Raw genomic sequence first — 23,775 nt, 5'->3', positions numbered from 1 at the left:
CACACCAAAAATTTGAATGCAATGTTTTTGCATTCGAACGTGGATTTTTATTTTAAATTCGATTAATATTCAAAATTGTTTTTTTTTTTTTTTTTTTTTTTTACAGCCCTACTGTATAGCACACAAATTTGAGTGCTGCAAAAATGTTTTTTTTAGGAATACACCAAGTTCAAAGTCAAATACAAATTAAACCATTTTGTTTGTGAACTCGATGTACATTCACTAACCTCTTCTGGAGTCGCCATGAAGTTAATGGCCGTGTAGTGCTGATCGTCCTCTTGAAGCAGACTAAAAGTGAACTGGTAGTCTATCAGAAGATTGTCTAGTGAGGTAGAGAAAAAAAAAAAAAACATAAATTGTATTAGGCATTTAAATGTCAAATTGTTTCAGCATAAAAATCATGAGATTTGTTAACATTATGAAAGTGATTTTTTGGCAAAAATCCTTCATGTTCCCATCATGTTGAAATCACAACATCATGGCAATCACAGCTATTCTTCAAAGTAAAACACAAACTCTCGTTGGGAGAGAGAAGCAGTTGTGATATGAAGGACTTTTTGACAGCTCACATCTGCACGAGCAACTAAAGGTCACCTTGTCCGATTCAATTGTGAAGACAGCATATGATTAAATAGCAACAGACAGAGGAAGGCTGAGGATTGATTTGATTGTCCAGTGGGTCAAAATTAATATCAACTCTGCCAAGCGAAGAAAACACTGAACTGTCATTGACATTATTGCACAAAAAGATGAAAAAGTTATCTAGTTATCCTTTATGACCATTCTGAAATTGACAGAACCTTTTATAGATTAGGAACACTCAGCAATGAGTAATTTAGGGTTTTTTCATTAAAAAATAGTGGTGTTTTTGTGATTATAGTTCAATTTATTGCTAATCTTACTCATCATGTCTTTCAGGAACACATCATCAACCCTTCAAACTTTAGACCTTAAATGAGCAGTTGCAAACTAACAAAACAAATCAAAACGTTTCTGACTCCACACTAACCCAAGAAAAACTTCCAGGCCTTGTTCACGAGATGTTTATCTCAACATATCCGTGCATGACGTAACAAATTCATACTAAACCATAGCAGATTGGGAGATGTTCACAAAAAGCGACCGAAACTAAAGGATATTAGCTTCAACAAATAGCCGTGTTCATTCCGCAGCCACAGAGAGACGGAGAATTACTGCAGATCAGATCAAAGCGGCTGTCTTGAGCTTATCTCTTCCTCTGACCACTCCATACCCTCCAATGTCACACAAATAAATTGTGGGTTCTCGCTCTCTTTCTCTCCTTATTCTTGCCCCAGGTACACAGCAAAGCTATGTTTATCCCATAAGGGTCTTTGGTAAACTTCAGAGAGTTTTTCCATCCCATGAAGGGAACATAAGAGTGGAAAATCTAAAAGGGAGATCAACAGGCTGTTTTGGGTTGTGGGATAAACATTATGTCTATGTGCTTGAGAGGATACTTAGAGCTACTTATTGCCCACTCTCTTAGACCTCCTGCTGTTACGATTTTAATACTTTTGAGCGTGCATCTGTGTTCGCTTGCATGACTGCATGTGTATGTGTGTATGAGTGAATGTGTGTCAAGAGTTAAGCAAGTACAATGCAAATATTAAATGAACATAAATAACGATACTATTAAATATTTTCACCGCTTCCAACATTTCCGCATCATTCAAGCCAAATAATTGCACAAATTTTGCCAGTAAATCAAATTTCCCCTTGAGAGAAATCAGGGAGCACTAAATAATGTGGTTATTTTGTGGAAATTGCATGAAAACATGTGCTGCTATTCTATTTCAGAGGAATGAAATTATTAACATATGAGGTTATTAACCTTTCTTGAACGCTGGAATATTTTCACCATCATCTAATAAAACAAAACATACATAAGAAGCCAAAAGAGGACGTTCTGATTACAACCAATTGTTGTCTTGTGACATGCTCTGGTTATGAAATACACACATTTATTTACAATACATAATTCAATAAAGCTATTACAGGAATCTCAAATAACAGTCTCATCAAGCCAAAGTATATTTTCCTCTAAACATCCTGCAGAACACATTTCATTTCCAGGTTCAGAGGTCTGAAATGAAGCAATAACAGAAAGCCATCCCTGGCAAATGGGATCTAGGTATTTTATTTAATGTCTTCCTCCATAAACGTTATCATCCTCAATTTTGGAACACCTTGCTGGCGGTAATGAGAACAGCAGAGAGTTAGGGACATCTGGAGTCATCTTTTTTAGAATCAGGAAAGAAAACGGCACACTGCCCTTAAATAATAAGTTGAAGCTAAATATACACTGGTTCACATGGTCCTTGTGAATGCAGTGAGCTGAAATGAATTTTTACACCGAGTTTTTTACACTGTAGACAACCAGGTATGCATAACAAAAGCACATGATTTAGCTAACCATACCTGATAATACAAGGTCAGATGTTCTTGTTTACACATTATTTAACAGTTATGCTGTATATGTTTTTGCTCATGTGTATCAAAACATCATGAATACATGAACAATCAACCAATATCTCCATTGTCACTGAATATCTGCTGTGACTTTATTTGAAAGCACTTATTATATTTTAAAGAGGCATAAATAGAAAGAATCAATTGACATTAGAGGTTCTGGATTGATTACATCATGGATGTATCTCCACATCAATTTTCTCTCCATATCATCAGCGTGACCAAAATACAATGAAGAAATGAAAACCCTAATTTCATCCTCATGCACTGTAACATTGTCTTGATTGGAGAAGAAATCTACATCTAAGGCTTAAAGCCAATACAATTATCTTAAGAACGTAAGATAGGCCCTTAGATGTCCAAATAAAAGTGCCTTTGTGCACAAGCACAAAACAGCCTGACTGAAAGTATTTAGCAGTCTAGGCAGAATGCCTGATTAGTTTTTGATGAGGGGCCTGGGGGTGTCCAGTAGTGTCTGTCTGGCTGGTGGGATGCTCAATGGTTATGTGTTTAAAACAGTAGTTATGGCTTTTATTCAGGCTGAGGGAAGTTAGCCGTCGATTAGTGTATCAGGCATAAATAGAGCTGGACAAATTATTGTGAAAGCTGTAGAAACCAGACCATTAATTGTGGTTTTAAACTATTCTTTATGGTCAGAACATTTCACGTTTTTGAATTCTTTACTCTTTTCCAGTCATTTTTCCTTAACAAAATAAATATCTTAATAGAAAAATGTATTCCTTATTTTCTGCACATTCCTGATTTTGATGACACATATCTTCAGCACACTTTGCATTGCAAGCTGCAATAATACTAATATTACATTTACAATAATATTACATTACACCTTAGAAATGGATAATTGACAGTAGCTTGAGTTGACAGTAGTAGTAGCTTGAGTTTTGATGCAGATGTTAATTTGTTTAATATCAAAAACAGTAACATCTGTAAAAAATAGTAACAACCTAATTTTTAAATGGTGAAATTTAATTTTAATTTTGACTGTTTGAGATTTATTACAATTAACCACAGGTCTTCCACAGCAGTATACTTTTAGATCACGATAACTACAGTTAAAACCATAGCACCTCAATACCATGGTAAAAATATAACTATGTACCTATTGGTTTCTAAAAAAACAGTAGTCTAAATGTATTTAGTATTAATGCACAGACATTATAGCTTAATCACAAAAAAAAAAAAAAAAAAAACTGTAGTTACATACCATTACTCCTTTAATACATTTAATACACGTATAAATAATTTCTATAATAAAATTCAATATGACTATCCCACATTTCTGCCACAATATCATGGTGTAGTTAGTATTAAATTTATGGTAAATGATGGCGATTTGTATATTCAGACAAAGAATCGTTCAATGTGATTTGTGAACCTTTTCAAAAAGAACTGGCTCAAAAAATGATTTGTTCACAAATTGGAAAGCACATTCAAGCAGGTCTTGGTTTGCTCAATTACAAAGATTTATATGATGTTTTATGTTTTGTTTTGTTCTGAAATTTAATGGAGCAAAAATGACTTATGCTTTAGAATGTTGTAAAATAAATTAAGAAAAGAAAAGGAAAGGAAAATACTCTAATGGTGCTAAAAAATTACAGTAAGGAAGTAAAAAAAAAATACTTTATTGCAATCCAGCACTACTCTGTACTATTAGAATATGATCATGACCCCATTCACATTAACGGGTTGGTTGTTGAACGTGTCTCCAGCTTCAAGTTCCTGGGAACCACCATCACGGAGGACCTGTCCTGGACCACAAACACCTCCAGCCTGGTCAAGAAGGCTCACCAACGCCTCTTCTTCCTCAGAACACTGAAGAAGAACCAGCTGTCTTCAGCCATAGTGGTGAACTTTTACCGGTGTGCGATCGAGAGCATCCTGACCAGCTGCATCACAGTCTGGTATGGGAACTGCACGGTGGCTGACCGCAAAGCACTGCAGAGGGTGGTGAAAACTGCCCAACGCATCACAGGAACACCACTTCCTGCTATTGAGGACATCCAGAGGAAACGCTGTCTACGTCGAGCTCGCAGCATTCTTAAGGACTCCTCTCACCCTGACCATAGACTGTTTAACCTCCTGCCTTCCGGGAGGCGCTTCAGGAGCCTCCGGACAAGGACCAGCAGATCCAGGAACAGCTTTTTCGCCTACAGCTGTCTCCTTGCTGAACTCTGCCCTCTGACACCCCCCCACACATACACACAGACTCCTCCCCCCACTTCATCACTACATCTGACTGATTTATTTATTTATTTATTTACAACAAGCAAAAACAGAAAACCTGCTATTACTTGCACTACTGTCTGTTCATCCAGGAACACTGAATAACCCATTTGCACACTGAAATATTTTCTATGCACTTTACTTTCCATTGCAATAGTGTAAATTGTTCATATGTTCATAGTTCTGCCTATAGTGTACATACACTTCACATATTTCATCTGTATAATATGTTCATAGTACACCTATCTGTATATCATGCTGATAGTATTTAAAATCTGTAAATTTTGTCCATAATACTTATCTGTATAGTTATTGTACATATTGTAGACCTTGTATATTCTGTACTTACTGCTTATTGCACTTCTGGTTAGATGCTAACTGCATTTCGTTGCCTTGTACCTTACATGTGCAGTGACAATAAAGTTGAATCTAATCTAATAACATGGTAAATATGACCTCTAGTCAAATAAAGACAATGATTTGATGAGAGTTTTGACTGCTCCACATTCATCCTCATGTATATGGCAATTGCAATATGACCTAATGACACTGGAGGACAAACTGTAATATACAGCTATACGTTGCGTAAGTGAAGGACACATTCAATTACCGTTATAAGTGAGCTGCATTTATCGTCATCATTACTATTATCATATTTGATGGTCCTTGATTTTTCTCCTTGTGATAACAGACATTAGTGTGTTCAAGGCTGGTTGAATTAGCCTGTTACAAAGACGAAGCGTAAACATCAATCCCACTCAGTGGGTAAATGTCACTGACGTTCCCTTGGGGAGTTAGACTTGTCTCGCTCCGACTAGCCTCTCTTCATGACTTTAATTGGTCAAATTAGCGAGTGTGTCCGCCCCACATATTCAAAGCCGGACAACTGAATCACTGCAGTGCACACGTGTGATGAAATCCATAGTGACAGAGTGATGGAAACAGTGCTAGTAAGAGATAACAGCTGGATGCTGGGAGTGTGAGGTGCTGCTTGTGCTTGCTGGGACGAGTGTGTGTGTGTGTGTGTGTGTGTGTGTGTGTGTGAGAGAGATTGCAGGCCAGCTGCACTGTACACTTCAGAGTTTACACCATACAAGGCGTATGAAATGAAGAATAACAGTTGCTTTAATCTAAACTCCAGTGTAATATAATCATAGATACCACAGAGGTTATTTTAACTAACCATGACTGACATCAGATGCCTTACAGCATGTGCTGTGAGTTTAACATGCATTTGAGAACGCAGTGTGCCCCAGGTTCACTTTATTTTTACATTTGCGTATTTCTAACATTATTGTGGACAGAAGTTTACAGCATTTCACCAATATTCTGGTCAAATAAAAGCTTGAGGGTTTGTACATTTGAAAGTGAAGCATGTAAGATAAGTATTACTACTGTAATGTGTAGTGTAAAATTAAATTACTATTATTTATCATCAAATATTCTGTTTTCCAGTAATATGTAACAGTATTGTATAACAGTAATATATTGATGTTTTTTGTTAAGTTAAAACTCAATAATAATAATAATAATACTATTATTGTTAAAATATAATTAAAATCTCAGGTGGTACTTCAAGGAAATATTTTACATCAAAGTGGTTCAGCTGACAAAAATATTTGTGAGCCCATGTCTTAATGTTTGCAAATAAATAAATAAAAATAAAAATGCAAATTAAAAATATTAACAATTTTTGTTTTTGGCAGGGCTGTACAGTGTGGCATATATGTCGCACGTACTACAGAAAAACTGGTCCGTGCGATGAATAAATTTACCACTGTAGCACACATGCAATACAGTTTTGCATGTTCATAACACAGCTGCTTAATAGTGTGACGTGATTTCGTTGTGCTTGTTTGTGTGTGTGTGAGATTGATTCTACTTGGTAGTTATGGGTGTGCGATATGACAATCTTTGATCCTGGATGAATAAAATGTCTCCACGATCTGCTTTTGAAGAAATATCGTAGTATTGTGCTACAGCGCACATTCTATCAGTTGCAGTTCTGGCACATCCACCTCAATATAATGCGACATACATTCACAACAAATGTTAACTCAGCAGTATAGTTACACTCCTGGGACACTGCACTTATGCGCAATCACAAAAGTACATTATTTGCATCTGCTTAAACATTTAATTCACGTGCTGTTCTGAGCAGATATACACATGAAGCGCGCACACTAAAACAGCGCCTAATTACTAGACTAAGTTGTCTTTCGCGTCTGCTTGATTTTGCATCTAATACTGTCAAAAACACACAAGGTTTACATTTAAACAGTTGGTTATGTCTAAAATGAAAGTAAACAGCTGAGAAAGAAACGGATGCATGAAGCTCTTAAAGCGATAGTACTAAACATGCTGCCGCTTGTCATTAAAGGAATAGTTCACCCAAAAATATCATTTCTGTCATTATTTGCTCACTCACATTGTCCCAAACCTGTATTAATTTCTTTCTTGTGCTGAACAAGAATGAATGTCTAAATGTAATGAACACAAAATAAGATATTTTGAAGAAAATGGGTTACAAAACGGTATTATTTTTTTTTAAATAGACCATTTTCACATTCCCAGGTTTCTCAGCAGCGGAATTCTTCATAGATGGGTAAATCTATAGTGGTGAATGGGAGACTACCTTAAATATATATTTTTTGCATTTCCATTTGCTCAAAAAGGAAAAGAAAAACTCCACGAAAATGTTTTCATGACTTAAAAAAAGGGAAAAAAGAGAGATAATGACAGTCAGAAAAGAGAACGATGTCAAATTTACCGTCACTCCCATAGACGCAGTATTAGAAACACCCTCGCATTAGCGTTAAATGTTTTTTGTAATTTGATGCTAAGGTAATATAATACAAAATACAGTGTTATAAATGTACATAATTTTATTTTATTTTTATTACATTTGAAAAACTTTGGATGATTTATGATGCTTTTCATACTCTTGTGAAAAGGGTCCATAACAAAGATAAAATAATGACATCTTCGCCCACTTTGGCCTAAATGTCTGCCATTCTTTTTTATTTTATATTTTGTTATGGTATAGGAGGTGTTATGTTTCTGCACTCTTCTATTTTTAGCAATTTAAGGAAAATGTAGCTTGTACATAACAGACTGTTTTGTTTCAAACTATTTTTGTGATGGTTTGTATTTTTTATGCTCTTTGGAACATCAATGTTTGTTCAAGTGATGAACTCCATTACTTTTTTTTCAGAGATGATAACAGACGTTTATACTTGTGCTACAACTTGTTGGCCTGTGCTACAAAATGTTCAACTTTTGTAGCACCAGTGCTATGTGCAAAAAAGGTTAACGTACAGTAGTTTGTTTGTTTCCATACCATTTAAATCAATAGGGTTTAATCTTGTTTTGGACCCCATTGACTATCACTGTATGTACAAAAATGATTTAAAAATTTTTTCCAAATTATCATCTTTTGTATTCAGAAGAAGAAAGTAATGCGTGTTGCATTTCAGCTAGAAGGGGGGGATGCTGGAATGGATTTGTTGACCACAGGAGGATATGATGCACTACACTATCAATCATGAAGTGATATAACAGTATTGTGCTGCAGAGACTGGAGGGGAGGTCAATTATAAATAATGCATTGGTAATAAATCCTCCTATATACAGGGAATGCAAGTCTGATCTGCTCATAAAAGCCTTGCAAACCCCTCACACGTGCTTCTGACACACAGTCATCTTTTATGTGTGCTGATTAATCATAATACTAAGAACCTTTCCACCATAAGGCACCTTTTGCCTTTGTAGTGCAGCAGATAACACAAATGTCTGGTAAGCAACATAAACCTCAGATGTCCAAAAGGTAGCAAAAAATAAAAATAAATTAGATGCAAGAGTCACACAAATTGCTAAGAACAGAATGGATCACCTACTGATGATTCCGCGTCCATTAAAATAAATTGGCTGTCTGAATGTGCTCTGCTTATCTGAGACTCTGTAATCAAATGGAGCTTAGTTTTAAAAACATTCATTGGTGGCATTAGAGGGCTGTTTACTTAAGCCTGGTTTGGTTAGTCAGATCTGGTCTGGGATGAAATTTCTGGGACTTGTAGTGACAAGAGTAATGATTTACAACAGACTTTTTTATTTTCTTTGAGTACTGAGTAGATGCTGTCTCAAAGTTTGTGTGGATGAGCTCCCAGTCATTAAGAGAGCCCATGTCTGCTGCTCCTGAAGATGATGCTTCTGTTCTGTAGCCGTGTCATTTCCTGTATATATTTTCCTTTATTTTGTGGACAGATGAGGAAGTTATGACTGCTTTAAACTGTCAATCATGACAACTGGACTAGTACTAGAGCTGTTAGGCTGCCATCTAGTGCTCTGAACGTAAACCAAATCTATACTGTGTGTGTGTGAGACAGAGATTTTCTATGATAGACAGAAAATGCTAAACAGGGTGAGCCAGAGATAGAAAGCACAGTCAGCTTTGACATAAATATCATGGACTACTGCTAAAATTTAGTTTGTAATCCTACAATAACCCATGTACGTTGTTGCACAGTGGACAGGGCACATGCTTACAACATGTAAGAGTAACATTGCTCTAGGGACTTGGGATTGAATTCCTATTCCTAATTTAATAATAAACAAATAATGCGAATATTGAGGGCTAAATGTACCATGTAAATGATGCACATTCTGAACATGCATTAGTAGCACCTGTAAAAACATTCTAAAAATATCAGTTACTTTCATTACAAAATAAAATAAAAGTAAAGTAAAATACGAAAATAAACAATATAATATATAAGAAAACAAAAAAAATTGTTTACCCTATAAACCACAATGAAAACTTTTAATACATTACATCCAAAGTGACTTGGTGTATTCGCATCAGGGATTTAAATGCTTAAGCTCTTTAGACATGAGAACATTACTGTTACTCAAGAACATGAAAGGCTTTGCTTATGTCCGTCCACCCCCAACCCCCCCACAAAAAAAAAAAAAAAAAAAAAAAGACTTTTGTTTAAAATAAAAAAAACTTATTTTAGGGAGAACACCACATTTGCTCTCCTAGCTTCAATTTATACAGCTTAAATGCTGTATCTTTCCACATATTTTTGTACTGTATTTTATGGCAGCTGATGTATGGGGGGTGAATCCAACGTGACTGCTTGCCCACTGCAGTTTCTGATCTTCAAATTCTATCTGAGGCACTTTAAGTCAAAATCAGTGTTTGGGGCTTGAGGACATGCTGGCCGCTTCCACTTCTTTGAAAAAGGAACAGAAGCCCCTACTTAAGGTGGGATAACAGGTTACATGAGCGAATGTCCATGACATTGCTGCTGAAAATAATTCTGAATAAGATTCAGTGTCCTATTTTTTAGTACTGCCAACAATTAAACAAAATTTCTCCACATACTCCTTTTAATGTAATGCAAGACATATATCATGCTCACTACTGTGATTCTATAATGAAAATCACCTTTTCTTGAAGTTTAATCTGCATTTTGGTAAAACATTTGATTTTTCTGAGATTAATCCATATAAACTAAATCAATAAATGTGCAGAATGAAGCGGTAACTGGAAGTCACACTCCCAAAAAACCTCATGTCCTCACTCAAGGGCATATATGATTATTCTCCTCAAAGAGTTTGTCCTAATCATTTTCCAGTCCAGGTAAAATCCACCACAAACAACTGCACTGAGATCTAAACCTCTTTTAATCTCTCCAAATAAGCAACATGTGAACTACACATCTCACAAAACACATGTTTCGCTTTAGGCTATGCTCTTGGCATTTAGCGACAAGGTCGACAAATAAGATTCCCTCACACACAATGCACACATATACACATAAAAATACAGCAGACAGAAGCCAAGAAGAACACAAGTGGCGTTATACCACTGAGAACAGAAGTGATGGAGTCCTGATGAGGGGTTAGGAAGAAACACTTCCATCTGCTGTGCTTCCAGAAGGTGCTGTTTATGTTTATTTGTGAACACTGGATAAAGAGTTCGAAAGTGTTTGACACAGGTAATGAGTGTGAATGTGTAGTGCTGGATGATATACTGAATACTCACAATATGAGTGTGATGTTCTTTGTTTTTTGGCTACATAAAATTAAGCAACATTGTGACTATTACAATGACTTTAATGTGCTGTTTATTTGGCCATTAAGTTTCCTAAGGGCTGTGTCATTAGATTAGTGTTGTTGCTCTGTTGCTGTACGGTTCTTACATCAAACATTTTGAACAGACTTGATTAAAAGATGATTGCTAAAATTATGCAATTTTGGAGAAAATCCATGAAAATAGACAGAATACATTAACATTATAAAATGGCGAGATATAATAGTTAGCAATATCACCAGACCTATGACTATGTGTGTGTGTCTGTGTGTGAGAGAGGCAGAGAGTACCAGTGAGGGTTACTTACAGTAACATGTTCCTCTAAGTGGGTTGCCAAGGTAGCGATTTTCAGAATCACATCTGCAGTAAATTAAAAGAAAGAACAAATAGTTTAAAAATATGATGCATGTACACAAACAAAATAGATTTGGGAGCTAGTTTTGACCCATCAACAGAGAAATAGTTCATTAAAAAATATAATTCAGTGATTATTTACTATAGCTATACAACAAGACAACAGTTATGAATGTTTAAACTATATGCTTTAAAATATGCTGTGCCCATATATATATATTTTTTTTTTGATTGATTGATTGATTGACACATTACATGACCCAAACGTGATAGTAAAGACGTTACAAAAAAAGATTTCTATTTCAAGAAATGCTGTTCTTTTGAACTTTCTATTCATCCAAGAAAAAAAAATGTACCGCATGTTTCTTTAACATCAAATCAGCATATTAGAATGATTTCTGAAGCATCATGTGAGAATGAAAGACTGGAGTAATGGCTGCTGAAAATTCATCTTTGTCATCACAGGAATAAATTATATTTTAAATTTTATTCAAATAGAAAACAGTTTTTTAAACTGCAATAACAGTTTACACTATTACTGCCTTGACTGTATTTTTTTATCAAACAAATACAGTCTTGGTGAGCATAAGAGACTATTTTTAAAATGTTACCAACCAAACTTTTTAATAGTAGTGTACATACCATATCAAAGAACCTAAACTTGTTGATAACAAACACAAAACTATTCTGCTGCTTTGTCTCAGAACCATGAGTGTGAGTGTTTCTTGTTTTTGGGACCATAAAGGGCTGCGTGGTTGTATTTTTTATGGTGATCTCTCCCTATGCTGCAGGTAGTATATTCTTAGCTGGGCTTGAGATGATTATAGTGGACGGGTCGTCAGGTGCCCCGCTCCTCTGAGGCCTGAAGTGGAAGATGAGACCACACTTCTGATCAATTCAGACTGACAAACCAAACAAAACCCTTCATGCTGTGCCAAAAGCAAAAAACTTTCACCAACTCTCTCAGGATCAGAAAGATGAGCAAAAAACCCTGAGTGGAATATACAGCATAAACACACCTTTTTTATGCATATGAGAAACAGTTTAAACAGTGGGTTAGAGTAATGCTTAAGCTTTCATAGTAGAAAAGAAAAACTATCGGGATGTTCTTGTATCAAGGGCAAAGGTGCTGATAAGTTTTTGTGGAGCACATTTATTTTGAATAAACATTTTTGATATCCATATGTTCTGTCAGGATTGTTAGAGATTGTGAGGATGACAGACGTGGAGAGAGAGCCTGACGGAGTGAAGAACACAGTGCCATGTCTGGTTCAGTTTAAAGCAAACACTCATTACTGACATGTAAACACTGAGTGCTTATTATTTACCTCCTGCTACAGAAGCAGTGTGTTCATGTGTGTGGATTCAGAGCTCAATAAACACACAGATGGATGGACGGACCAGCAGGGCAAACACGCATGATTAATCACTAAATTGCCTTTTGAAGTGGAGAAGTGGCCGAGGGCCTGAGAAAGAGCACTGCATTGAAATCATAGTAGAAAGGAAAAAAAGGCTGCTTTTATTTTATCAAAAATACAGCAAAAACAATAATAATGTAAAATATTATTACAATTTTAAATAACTGTTTCCTATTTTCATGTATTTTAAAATGCAATTTATTTCTGTGATGGCAACGCTGAATTTTCAGCAGCCATTACTTCAGTATCACATGATTCTTCAGAAATCATTCTAATATTCTGAATTTGGGATAAAGAAACACTTATTATTATTACTTAATATTTTTTGTGGAAACAGTGATACATGTTTATTTTTCACGAATAGAAAGTTAAAAAAAACAACACTTGTTTGAAACAGATTTCTTCTGTATAAATGTCATTTTCTTACTGTCTACTGTCAACTTTGATCAAATCAAAGCCTCCTCGCTGAATAGAAGTATTAATTTATTTAAAAAAAACCTAAACAACTTTACTGTCCAAACCAAACTTTTGAACAATAGTGTAGTTATGAATTAATATCTATGGGTAGGTTAGTCATTTAGTCATCTACAAAGATAACAAAGGAAAAAAAAACATAACAAGAAATGTTTAAAAGTAACTATTTATAGATTTGGTTACATGCACTGTACATACATCACACTGTAATATGTGACATATAACTTAAAAGACATTGATTGCCAAATTACAGTATAGTTCAGAAAACTTACACCATAAAGCAATTTTGCAGGATTTCAAATCAGGTACTAGAAAAAGTAACCATTAAAACATCTTTTAGCCAATAGAATTGTTTTGGGCTCTGAGGGGAAAAGGATTCTGCGGGAGGGTAAAATTGAGCATGACACCACCTCAGGACAAAAACAGGCATAAAAAGAGGGCATAAAAAGAAAGGCAGACCCCTACAGGGCTCCAATAAAATTATATTATTCCAGAGGAACATTTTTTATGCTGAGTGTTCAACATGCACAGTGGGACAACCATTCACATTGTGCTCTGATTAACAAAACACTTCATTATTGTTCAAATATTTCTAATTCTCTTCAACTTCTGCCTGCTTTTAAAACTCATGTTTCTCCTTCTTGGCTTTACACTGCACTGTGCCAAACAGTACCCTACTGTTAAGGCAGTTTTCCTGTATTTTTATTTCATTCAAGGGACAGTACACCCAAAAATAAAAATTCTCTCATCCCTTACTGACCCTCATGCCATTCCAAACCAGTATGACTCTCTTTCTTCTGCGCAACAGAAAAGAACGCATTCTGGAAATCAAACATTTGGGGTTCTCACTGACTTCCGGAATACTTTTTTGTCCATATAATTGAAGTCAAAAGAACAGCAGGTGTCCTGCACCAGCTAGTCAAGCAACTGCCATTGAGATGAATGGAAATGCTAACACATTGCTAAGCTTTCTCCAGGTATTACTGACCTCCTTGCTGTTGAATGGCATCAGTCAGTCGGCAAACAGATTAAAGCAAGTGCACCCAGTGCAGCACAACATGAGGTCCAGAAAAAGTGTGAAAGAAAGACATAACAAGACAGGGACTGAAAGAACAAATAAGGGGATGGAAAATGAAAACAGCAGGTGTCAGACAGTGGGCATGCCCTCTAGTCATCTGTCTAGTCCTACTGCTCTCTTAGTTTGAAGGAAAGAAAGAAGACAAGCAGGTGAGGGAGAGAGTGGTACGCTAACTGTCCTGTGTTGATCCTTCTAGCCACAAAGTAACAGGCCCTCATCCTGACTAAATAATCAGAATGTGTGTGGCACCTGCGCGCAGGAGACTGAATTAGCAAATAAATCCTCCGAGTGCCACATTTCACACTGAGACAGCTCTGTGTGTGCGTGTCTCTCAAAAGCATACGCAATTGTTGCTCACAGGGTTTAAGCGTTCTCGCTTGAGTACTCCTCAGGAGGGCCTGTCTAATTAAATTGCTGCTTCCTCGTGGATCAAAAGCGCATAAACATACACAATTCGAGACATTACAAAAAGGGATATTACGTTGAAATGAAACAAACATTAACAAGATGAGTTTAGGGGTGGTGAATGGAAAACTATGCTGCTGCTAGGCTACTGTATAAAATCCCAAAAATGGCATTTTATTAAACATAACACTAGCAATAATAACTAGATGAGTAAAGTTTGTAAACGATCTTTGATGTGGCCTTGAGAAAAACTAGTCTGATAGCATACATAAAGAGATGATAGATAGAAATGGTCAGATTAGATAGATAGATAGATAGATAGATAGATAGATAGATAGATAGATAGATAGATAGATAGATAGATAGATAGATAGATAGATAGATAGATAGATAGATAGATAGATAGGTTGGATGTTTGATTCAAATGACTCCCTCATAAAAACAGTCACTTGTCATCACCTACTGGTGAAAACGTAACCTACAGAAAGAATGACTAAAAAATCTTCACCACTGTCTCTATTACTGGGTTTTCATCCAAAGATGTGAATTTTATCTTATGTGTAAAATTAGAATGTCACATAAAACATTTGCCAATAAGTAACGTTTCCATCCAACTAAAAAAAAAGAAAAAAATTAAACAAACACTAAATAAAAATAACAAATAAATGAAAAACAAGCCAATAAAAATAATAATTTTTGTATATAATACATTGCTTGTGCCTCAGAGCGAGCAGGGGAAACACAATAAATGCAGCCATTGCTTTTGGAGGTGGATGCCTGCTGTTCAGGAGGCAATAATAGAGAAATACTTTAATGACAGACTTTTCTCTAGCATTTAAGAATGACCATAACAACATTTTAGATGTTGTGCAACAAGACTGGTCTGGCTAGTCAGGTTATGCCGTCCCATAGCGCAGTCACATTACTTTTTTTGATGCGTATGGAGGAATTTATTCCATCTCCCATTATACGAATGAATTATTTTTTCAAAAACCACCTCAAGCGAGCATAAAAACGTTTTTATGAATTTGTTTTTTCTGAAATTTGGCGTTTCCATCACACATTTCTGATGCAATACTTCAAAATGCATAATGTTTAAGTATCTTGAAACTCTGCTTTAAAAGCATCATTTTGCACTCAGATAAGATAACAATAGGATAATAGACCTTTTAGAATACCATTGCGACATAAACATATTAGAATGAATACTGAATATTGAATATTTTTTTATTATCCTCCTAATAATGATTTCTTCTGTGTACAATTAATACTGTGTACTGTCTTAAATTAATAAAATTTATGTTAATAATAACAGCATACATATCAAGGACTATATCTTCTAGAGAAAGGATGGCACTTAAAGATTTTGTTTTTTTTAACATTTGTGTATTTCATATTTTTTTATTATGCAGGTTGTCCTGTATTGGAAAATATCAAGGGTTTACAAAAATGTTATGGTGCATTTAACTGTCTAGCCTTAAATCTATTGTCTTGTATCACATACATATGGAACACACTAATGTTAGCAGCCTAATGCAACATCCATATTAGGAGGATCCAGGCGAGAGGAAGTCTGTCTTTATGAACTGTTCCAACATCACTACCTTTTCCGTCCTCTAAACGAGAACCACATCTTCGTCTCTCCCGCCGTGCTCAACAGACAGCTCAGCTCATTACAGGAAACAGCTAAAACAGGCCATGGGCCACCTGCTAGCTCCCTCTCTTTCTCCCTTCAGTCTGTCTTTTTCTTGATCCGTGTTTCTCTCATTTTATTTTCTCACACTCTCTCACTCTGACTCTCGCCCTTCCTTGCGCTTTCAAACACAAAGCAACAAAGTGAAGAACCTTGAAAGAGACCTTGGTGTTCACTGTCTCACAGATTTTAGAGACTTACTTTCTGTCAATCTCTCTATATATAACACTAGTTGAATTCCTTGTCATGTCTGCTTTCCAAATAGCACTGAAAAAAATGTAGTGACCCTACAGAGCCATATGAAAAAATAAATAAATAAATAAGATTAATATATTTGGAAATCAGTTGTTTCTCCTAAATGGCAGTGCAATGAGAGCAAATGGACACTTGTTTCCTTGCTTCAGATTTCAGAGAACAAATTCTATCATTCTAAATTCTACCAAGAATTACCTATGCTTTTCACAACAACATCTGTAAAACCTTTCTATTGCACAAAATATTATTTATAGTGGAAAAAGGTTCTTTAGATTATTAAAATGTTCTCCACATTTAGAAAAAAAAAAGGTTATTTTAAGAACAGTTCACTAAAAAGTTGTTTGGGGAACCCAAAATGGTTCTTTTATGGCAGAAGAAAGCGCCTTTTGGAACCTTTATATATATATATATATATATTATATATATATATATATATATATATATATATATATATATATATATATAGATAGATAAATCTATATATCTATATCTATGTCTATATATATAGATATATAGATATATCTATATATATATATATATATATATATAGGGATTATTAGTGTTTAATAAATGTAACACTGAACTATGACAACATTGGAGTAGCTTTAACAATTTCTGTCAGAAAGTGTTTACATGACATTTTAAGAAGACATTAACACTTTTGTCTGACTATCTACATCTAAACGATCTAGTAGAAAACCATTTTAGAAAAGCAGCAAAAGAAGGACTAAAGCAAATTTGAGTGTGTTTTGGTTTTTAAAACATTTAGTCATGTAATATACCAACTAGAGTATTTGATTTCAAATAAATATAAATTTTACATCTGCCATATCTCTTAAAATTCTTAAAATGTAGTAAGAGTTTAGAGCAATGGTGTTAAAGATCCTTCATGGGACCATAGATATGTAGTACATAGAACAGACATTATGCATGTTCACTGTTTTTGTGGTTGTGTGGTACACTGCAGTACTCTGTAATCTAACTGCTAAAAGCATGTTATCAACAGAGACAAAAGCAAAAAGGAGAAATTGTCCCTCAAAACACATATTCACAGCTGTTTGGCCAGCAGCTTACCTGGCTCATTTCACTGAACACACAAACAGGCACATCTGAAGATAAAATGGGGCACAGATAAACATTCAGACCCAGAACTCCAGATGTAAACATCCAGACCCAAAACAAAATCAGAGCAGATACATTTTCATATCATTTACAAATCTGCATGTAGACAGTAGGGGCTACACCAACAAAATGGACCCACCTGTGTCCAACAAAAACTGCAAGTTTCATTACATGCAATATGATTAAAAATGTAATTCATATTGAGAGGAAGGTTATGAAGCATCTGGAGTTCATGCCTTCATCACAGAAGGAAGGTTGATGCATTGTTACGTGCTTAAAGACATGTGATTTCAGCACTCTGGCTGCGTCTCAAATGCTCATCTGTCATCACTCAGGTTGAGTGAGTCACTATCTTTAATCACTTCAGTGGTTCCCATGGTGACTTGAAAGTACACGTAAGTGCTAGCCACTATGTGCAGGTAAACTTATTTGTGACTGTACGCAACAACATGTGGACAGCAAATCATGGCTACCAGGCTGACCTTTTTTTGGCTAATTTTGAAATTATTTCAAGTTCACCATTGATTTTATGTATAAAAGAAACATTCAGGGCCGGGTTTCCTGATAACGATTGATATTAGAGCTTAAGAGCATTTTCTACGAGTCATTTTGCGACCGTTTGTTATTGTTTCACGTGCATCTCCCAAAACGTGGCCGTGCTTTAAGTGCTACTTAGGAGTCGCTATCCATTTGTCAAGTGCTGAAATGTCACCTTAGAATGGTTCGTAATTGTAGTACATGCTCGGTTATTAAAATGTTAACCTAATGCTGTGTTCCAGACAACTCAGATATAATACAATACAATATAATATAATATAATATAATATAATATAATATAATATAATATAATATAATATAATAAATATAATATAATATAATATAATATTTTGATATTGTGTATTTCTATATTTTTCTGCCCTTTTTAATTATTTTTCCATCTATAAATTCATTTAAAACAACAACAAAAAAACGAGTAATAAAATGTACAATAAAGTACAATCAAATCCTTTATTATACTAAATCCTATATTATAATTACATTGCACTTGAATAAAGTTAAAGGTGTAATCTGATGATTGTCCTGCAGGTGACCGCATAAATCGGTCTCACGATGCACTTAGGGCTTTACGATTACTCCAGAGCACTCGTGGATCTACGATGATTTTCAAGTGCTACTTAAGTTACGATGCTTTTGGGAAACAGACCGTAATATTAAGTTCAGTCGTACGATCGTTTTTACAAACTTCTTAGGCTTACGAAGCTTTTGGGAAATGCAGCCCTGGTTTATAATAAATGTGGTTTAAAGTAGATTTTGGAGTTTGCATATAACAAGCCTGTCCATGAGTGACCTGCTGAAAATACATACTAACATGTATATCTATTATTTTGGTTTATGATGGTTTGGAGATGGTATAGCTGGTGAAGTCACTCAACCTAGGAGGTCAATTTGATAATGCCTATTGGTTTTACATAGTGACAAGAGTGTAGTACGGCACTTTTTATAACACTTACATTTACATTTAGTCATTTAGAAGAGGCTTTTATCCAAAGCTACTTACAAATGAGGACAATGGAAGCAATCAAAATCAACAAAAGAGCAATGATACATAAGTGCTATAACAAGTCTCAGTTAGCTTAAACGCAGTACAAGTAGCAAGGGCTTTTTAAATAATATAATACATAAAAAGAAAACAGATAGAATAGAAAAAGAATAGAGCAAGCTAGTGTTAGAGGTCTTTTTTTATAATTGTATAATAAATGAAAAGAAAATAGATAGAATACAAAAAGTCTAGAAATATAGTCTCCAAAAAGTCTCCAAATAACTCATTGGAGGCATGTGCAAATATAGCCACCAAAGAAACTAACTTTACTTGAAAATGACTTCCGGCATCCGTATGAAAAAAGTTTTTTTTTTTTTTTTTTTTACAAAGTCCCATGGAATGTAGATGGAAAAAAATAAAATAAGGAAAAATTATATTTCAATGCCTTTAATGTATTCACAGTACTGTTGTGTTCCCTCAAGAAACTTTACGTTCTTTTGCAAAGTTTTCATTTCTCTGACAAAATCTTTTGCATTTCCTAGACAAACATTGCATTTTACCCTGTTAAAAAATTGTTTATGCAAAGGTTTTCCATTTCCCAGAGAAACTTTGCATTCACTTTCAAAAAATTGCATTCCTCAATGAGAAAATTAGCTTTATTTTGCAAAATTAATTTGACAAAATGTCAAGAACAAAGATGAATGATGTTAGATAACATGCACAGCCTTCTTGGTAGGGAATCTGACATGGTCTTAGTCAGCCCTGAACAACTGAACACTTCTCCTTATAAGAGTTCATGGGCAATAAACCAAAAGTCAAGCAACAGGAAATTATGAAATTCTTACAGTTTACAGAGAAAAATTATTTAGTTTCATGACAAATTATTGGAACGAAATAACACTATTAACCGGGTACCAGCATTTAAAAATACTTTTTTCTAACTGGGGCCTATGAGTCATATCAGTGCACTGTAACAGAGTAAATACACCTACATGTACATCAGTTCCACTGCCATGTGATGAAACATCAACCCCGACCAGTACCAACAAACAAAGCAAATCCATCCATGCGGTTCAGGCATACGTTTGAAGTTCTATTGCTTGTGTGCCATCTATCTCTCTACCCACGGGTCACATGAGTGATATTTTAAAAAAAGGATAGAGGGTGTGTGGAAAAGAGAAACTTTTGAGAACTATGCTTAAGTCCTAGGGAACTCATTACTGCTTAATACATTATCAGTGCCAATGGCGTTACAAATACATCCACACAGCATTCTGTCTTTACGGACCTCAGTACATTCACAAACACAGGGTACAGTGTCAACCCCAAAAGTGATATTTAAGCCACTGATAAGTTCTCTTTGCCACTGAGAACAGGGGCTCGCTGACACAGCACAGTAGAGGTTGCCATTAAAATTAATGTCCTGGGATTAGAAAGACACTTAGGTGGGAATTAATAACAGAGAACTTACAAGAGGGTAAAACGTGTGAATAAAATGTGCTATGATGCTAATGAGAGCATGATGTGAGAAAACTTGTTGAAGGTCTCCTGTCAATCACTCTTTGACTGACAGGCCACTGGGAGGATTGCTGGTGATGGGAAATGCAGTCATACTCACAGCTGGCATTGGTCCCCTTTGACCCCTTTAGTGGTACAGTAGCATTTCCCTGAGCTGGAGTGGCACACGTTGGCGTGGTTGTTACATCTGCAGGCTGGAGAGAAGATAGAAAGCATAGACAGACAAAAAATGGGAAGAGGAATATTTTTTAAAAGGATAGTTCATCCAAAAATGACATATCCGTAATGTAATTACTCACTCTCATATTGCTTCAAACCCGTATGACTTTATTTCTTTTGTGGAACAAAATATTAAAAATTGGATACTTTTTTCCCTATGTAATTACAATGAAAGCACCAATGAATAAAAAAACCTTTCACACTTCACAAGAGATCCAAATGCACCGTAAAAGTAGTCCATCCAAGTCTTCAAAAATTAGCGTTTGAGGAACAGACCAAAATTCATTATTGACTGATTATCCTCTCTTTCAATGTGCTGTTATCAAAGACTATATGAAGAGTTTATTTGCAAAAAACGATAAATGCCACTTTAAAAAAAAAAAGGCTGAACTAAAGTGATCGAGGATGGATAATTTCGACGAACTTGATGAACCTGTGATAAAAGGAAAATAAAAGCTGAAACTTTTTCAACCTTGCAAAAGTAGCATGTTACAATGGTGAGGGAAAAGCTGTATTGCATGTAATCACAACCATACAGTCTATGATCACAACAACAAAGCTTGTCAGGCATCTACATTGTCAGCTGATGAGATTACAATGATAAAACTAGCGTTTTTTGTTTTGTTGTTTCTTGTTTTGCAAACTTGATGTGGAGTTATCTGCTTTTGCCAAAAAAAAACGATTGTTGGACTTATCTGCTTTTGCTATAAAACAAACATCTAATATATATGAATTTATTTGGACTGGCTATTTGAACTAGATCATATGATTCATAGAGAAAATCTGATTCAAAAGAAAGATTCGTTCGTAAATGGGACATCATCACTTTTCTCATAAATTCTAATAAATTCTCGATTTTAGGATGAATTCTGCCCTTAAGAGGAACTACAACAGTCAATAATAAACAGGCTCAGTTTGCATTTAAACAGACAATAAATGTGACAATTTTAACAAATCTGAGTCTACATCTCTGGGGCTAGTGTTCCAATTTTCTCATTACAGATGCAATTCTCATTAAAAGTTATCAGAGAGAAATATCAGAATGAAACCACATACACAACCCAGTGCAGAGACTATTATTCAATAGAGAGTTCATTAAGCAGATTAGCATCACAGAGGTGAGGCTCCTGAACAAGCAAGACTACTCCATATTTACAGTGTTGGGCAGTAACACATTACTTATGGCGCTTTTTCACTGCATGGTACGGCTCAGTACGGTTCACTTTTGGGGGGTTTTCCACTGGGTGCAGAACCTGGTACTTTTTTTAGTACCACCTCGCTGAGGTTCCAAGTTTACCGTACCGTTATAAATTCTCCTGATCACGGACTGGCCAGAGAGAATGGTCACTACCTGCGTCACTGAACTTGCGACACAAACACAACAGAACCACTAGATTTAAATCAGCACAGCCAGTGAAGGAACGAACGAGCGCAACTTTTTTTAACAACCAAAAAGTTTCATTGTCTGTTGAGGAAGTACAGATGTTCCTCACTTTGATAGCAGGGGAGCGGATCCAGCAAGAACTTGATGGGGCGGTGCGGAATGAAAAAGTTTTTTTAGGAGTCGTGGCAGTAGAGGCGGTGCAAATATAATGACATGTGAATAATCCCACCCACTCTAAAGCGATACTAAACTGCAGTGCAAACGCAAACCATGCCGAGCCGTGCCGTAGCGTACTGAGCCGTGCCAAGTCGAGTCATACCACACTGTGGAAAAGCATGTACAGTAATTTGATTAATTTTTTAGTAACGGAGTAATTTAAAATGTTATAATTTTCAAAATAGTAATTAGAGTATAGTTACAAGCCGAGGACTCTATATGTTAATCTTGAGACTGTAAAAAGTATGTAGTACATGCACTGCCGAGTCAAGTGCCAGTGGATTAGAGACCTGCTCCCACGAGATCCGACGCAACAGAGTGCAGCGTGGGACAAGATGGGCGTTTGCTGCTGCTTGTAGACACTCGTGTGTGTGCGAGATGTGGGAGATTAAAATGATTCATGGCACTCCCGCAAAATTGAAATATCTAAACAAAAAATATCTAAAGCAAATAAATTGTTATTCATCTATTGCACAAAAGCAATATGAACTAATATAAAGTATAAACGATTAACAAGCATATGCAGAGTTTCTATTTAGGCTATAACATGTGTTCGCTGTGTTAAGCAATGCAGTGCTGAAATTTGGGTGCTCACGAATCCTCTCATTATAACATATGAATTGTAGACATTATGAAATATTCATTATACATATTTATTGTGTTATAACAGATTTGTGAGATTGCGATGAACTGAGATGTCTTTTAGAGATTATAAATGCAGCGCTCTTTGCTGGTATTCTGCCACACCAAACCATGCACACAGCAGCTGCTTGCTTTAGTTAAAATAACAGTGTTCTGGGAATGTGGATGCTTTAATAAGAAATATTTATTGGTAATGTGTGTGCTGGGATTTCATAAATTTCATGGAGAAAAAAGTAACGCAACTATTAATGTAACCAATTAGTCTACTAATTACTTTTGAAATAAAGTAATCAGAACAGTAACGTGATTACTTTTAAAAGGAGTAATCAGTAATCTGTCATTTGATTAGATTTTCAGAGTAACCTGCCCAACACTGCATATTTTACAACCCATTGACAAGAACAGTACATCTTTAAAATAAATATCTCCTGTGAGATCCAAAAACCAAATGGCCAAAATGAACAATTTGGTGTGTGGTAGGGCTGTGCGATATAACGATATGTATAGACGGACAAATAAAAAGTCTATCATTGTTTATGGTAATACTTTTTCATCATTTGGATGACTGCGATCTTTACACACACCACGGATTGTGAAGGGGAGACAGAACCAGGTGGAGAACGACC

The 23,775-nt window shown here is 35.5% G+C and overlaps 1 protein-coding gene across 2 annotated transcripts in view; it reads right to left on the bottom strand.

The window, feature by feature from the left end:
* Nucleotides 1–23,775, bottom strand: part of atrnl1a (attractin-like 1a) — a 233,763-nt gene that overhangs the window by 119,571 nt on the left and 90,417 nt on the right. For both annotated transcript variants that reach the window (XR_006156248.1, XM_042736733.1), the window contains exons 21-23: nucleotides 20,789–20,882; nucleotides 11,139–11,191; nucleotides 228–322 (exon numbers count right to left, since the gene is read on the bottom strand). Coding sequence is in view for 1 of the 2 variants with exons in the window: in XM_042736733.1 (XP_042592667.1) it covers nucleotides 228–322; nucleotides 11,139–11,191; nucleotides 20,789–20,882 (242 nt within the window). In the remaining variant the exon portion in view is untranslated. The remainder of the gene's footprint in view (nucleotides 1–227; nucleotides 323–11,138; nucleotides 11,192–20,788; nucleotides 20,883–23,775) is intronic.

The sequence above is a fragment of the Cyprinus carpio genome, chromosome B13 (genome assembly GCF_018340385.1).
Source record: "Cyprinus carpio isolate SPL01 chromosome B13, ASM1834038v1, whole genome shotgun sequence".
Taxonomy (NCBI): domain Eukaryota; kingdom Metazoa; phylum Chordata; class Actinopteri; order Cypriniformes; family Cyprinidae; genus Cyprinus; species Cyprinus carpio.
The sequence above is the reverse complement of the archived record's forward strand: the minus strand, read 5'-3'. Positions and strand labels throughout refer to the sequence as shown.